Genomic DNA, 1,690 nt, shown 5'->3' on the forward strand with positions numbered 1-1,690 from the left:
CCCGCTGCGCCGGGGGGGAGCCCGGCCGCATGGCCCCCCTCCCGCTCTTTCCGCGGAGTCCGGGTAGCCCCCCCACCAGCCCCCCCTCAGCCTCTGGCAAAGGGACCGAGGGGGGCGCGTGGACCCGCCGGCTGCACCTGCTCCGTCTGCAGCGCCCCCGCTTCCCCGGCTCCACCGCGGCTCCTGCTTCAGCCTCTGCCGCCGCCGCCGCGCGCTGTTGCAGCCCCGAGTTCCTTCCCCGCTGCTAACTTTCTGCGGGGAGAGAGGAGAGGCGCCGAGGGGAGGAGGAGGGGGCCGGGCGCGCGCCCCGCGCCGCCGAGGGAAGGGGAGTGCGCCTCGCGCGCGCCTGCGGAGGGGGGTGCGGGGGCGGAGGCGTGCGCTGGGGCTGGGGCACCCGGGAAAGCGGAGACCGTGCCCCTCTTCCTTTCAGCACGCCGTCTCTGAAGGTGTTCCCCGCCCAGCCCGCGTGCTTCCCCTCCCCTGGGAGCCTGGTTGCGCTGTTCGCCATCCCTCTCCAAATACTTTTAGGGACCCAGCGTCCTGAGTCCGCCCGGGTGCCGCGCACCGAGCAGCAGGGCGCTGGAAGGCGACCAGCTCTGGCTTCCCCTTTTCCCCTGGGACTCCCAGCAAACTCGGCCCGCCCCGCCCCCGCCCCGCCCCGCCCCGTCCTTCTCTCACCCGGGCTAGCCTCCAGCCTTTGGCCCAGGAGTAATTTCTTCTCCTTAACATCTTTCCCTTTCCAACTTCCATCTTCCCAGTCTCCACCCGTACGGTGATGGGTGGAGCTCTGACACAAATCCCCAGGTTTCCCCTCCCCAGCCTCTGTCCCGCCGCGGGGTGACTGTGCTTTCTGCTCCAAAAGATGAGGCTGTCCCCTGGTCTCCATCCGCTAGCCACAAGTACATACCTCTGCGCCCCTTGGGGGCTCACCACTAAAGGACTGGGCTGAAATAGACTCACACCATCATCACTCTGAACACGGAATAAGCAGCGACAAGCAGGGTGCAGAGTGTCTGTGACTGCTTCATTGAATTTTTTTTAAGTGTATTTTCTTTGCAGAGAGATTTCCACCCCTCACCTCCCTCTCCTGGGGGGAAGTGGTAAACATCAGAAGGCTTTGGAAGATTCAAAACTAGACTCTGCTTCCCCTTGCCTTTTGCTCACGAGGTAGGGGAAGGGGGAAGCTGGATGGGCAGCAGGCAGAACCATCAACCGAGATACTCTAGGGAATCTGCTTCCAGGGCGGGAGCTGGTCCTGCTCCTCTGGGGCTGGTCCTGGAGGATCTCTGTCACCCATAGCTTCTCTTGGGCTGATGTGGCTGGCATCTCCGATTTTGTTTGATCACACAGCAGGAACAGCAGTTGAAAGGAAATGTATATAATGTCTAAATATTAACTAGATACCTACTGCCAAAGGGGGAGGGAGGATGTTAATCAAATAAGATGAAGAACACGGACTTTTCCCTGAGTGAACAAAAGCTCACTGCTGCTCTCAGCTGGACACGAGTTTCCTTCACTGCAGCTTTAGTTCAGATAAAGATTATTCCTTTATAATATATTTTTTATGGTACACTGGAGACCTCTGAAATGCAGAGTCTGGTGTCCTGTAAATCATTCTGTGTAACAAGGGATGCTTTTTCACACACCACACAACTGCATTACTGTAATGTTAATGGCAGGGCCAACTGGA

At 59.5% G+C, this 1,690-nt stretch overlaps 1 protein-coding gene across 1 annotated transcript in view; it reads right to left on the minus strand.

Annotated features, from left to right (window-relative positions):
* HS3ST4 (heparan sulfate (glucosamine) 3-O-sulfotransferase 4) overlaps positions 1-31 on the minus strand; it is a 319,921-nt gene extending 319,890 nt beyond the window's left edge. The window contains exon 1 of the mRNA XM_004691707.2: positions 27-31. Within this exon, the coding sequence (XP_004691764.1) occupies positions 27-31 (5 nt within the window). The remainder of the gene's footprint in view (positions 1-26) is intronic.
* Positions 32-1,690: the final 1,659 nt, after the last annotated feature.

The sequence above is a fragment of the Condylura cristata genome, unplaced genomic scaffold, assembly GCF_000260355.1.
Source record: "Condylura cristata isolate star-nosed mole 26May11 unplaced genomic scaffold, ConCri1.0 scaffold00032, whole genome shotgun sequence".
Classification (NCBI taxonomy): Eukaryota; Metazoa; Chordata; class Mammalia; order Eulipotyphla; family Talpidae; genus Condylura; species Condylura cristata.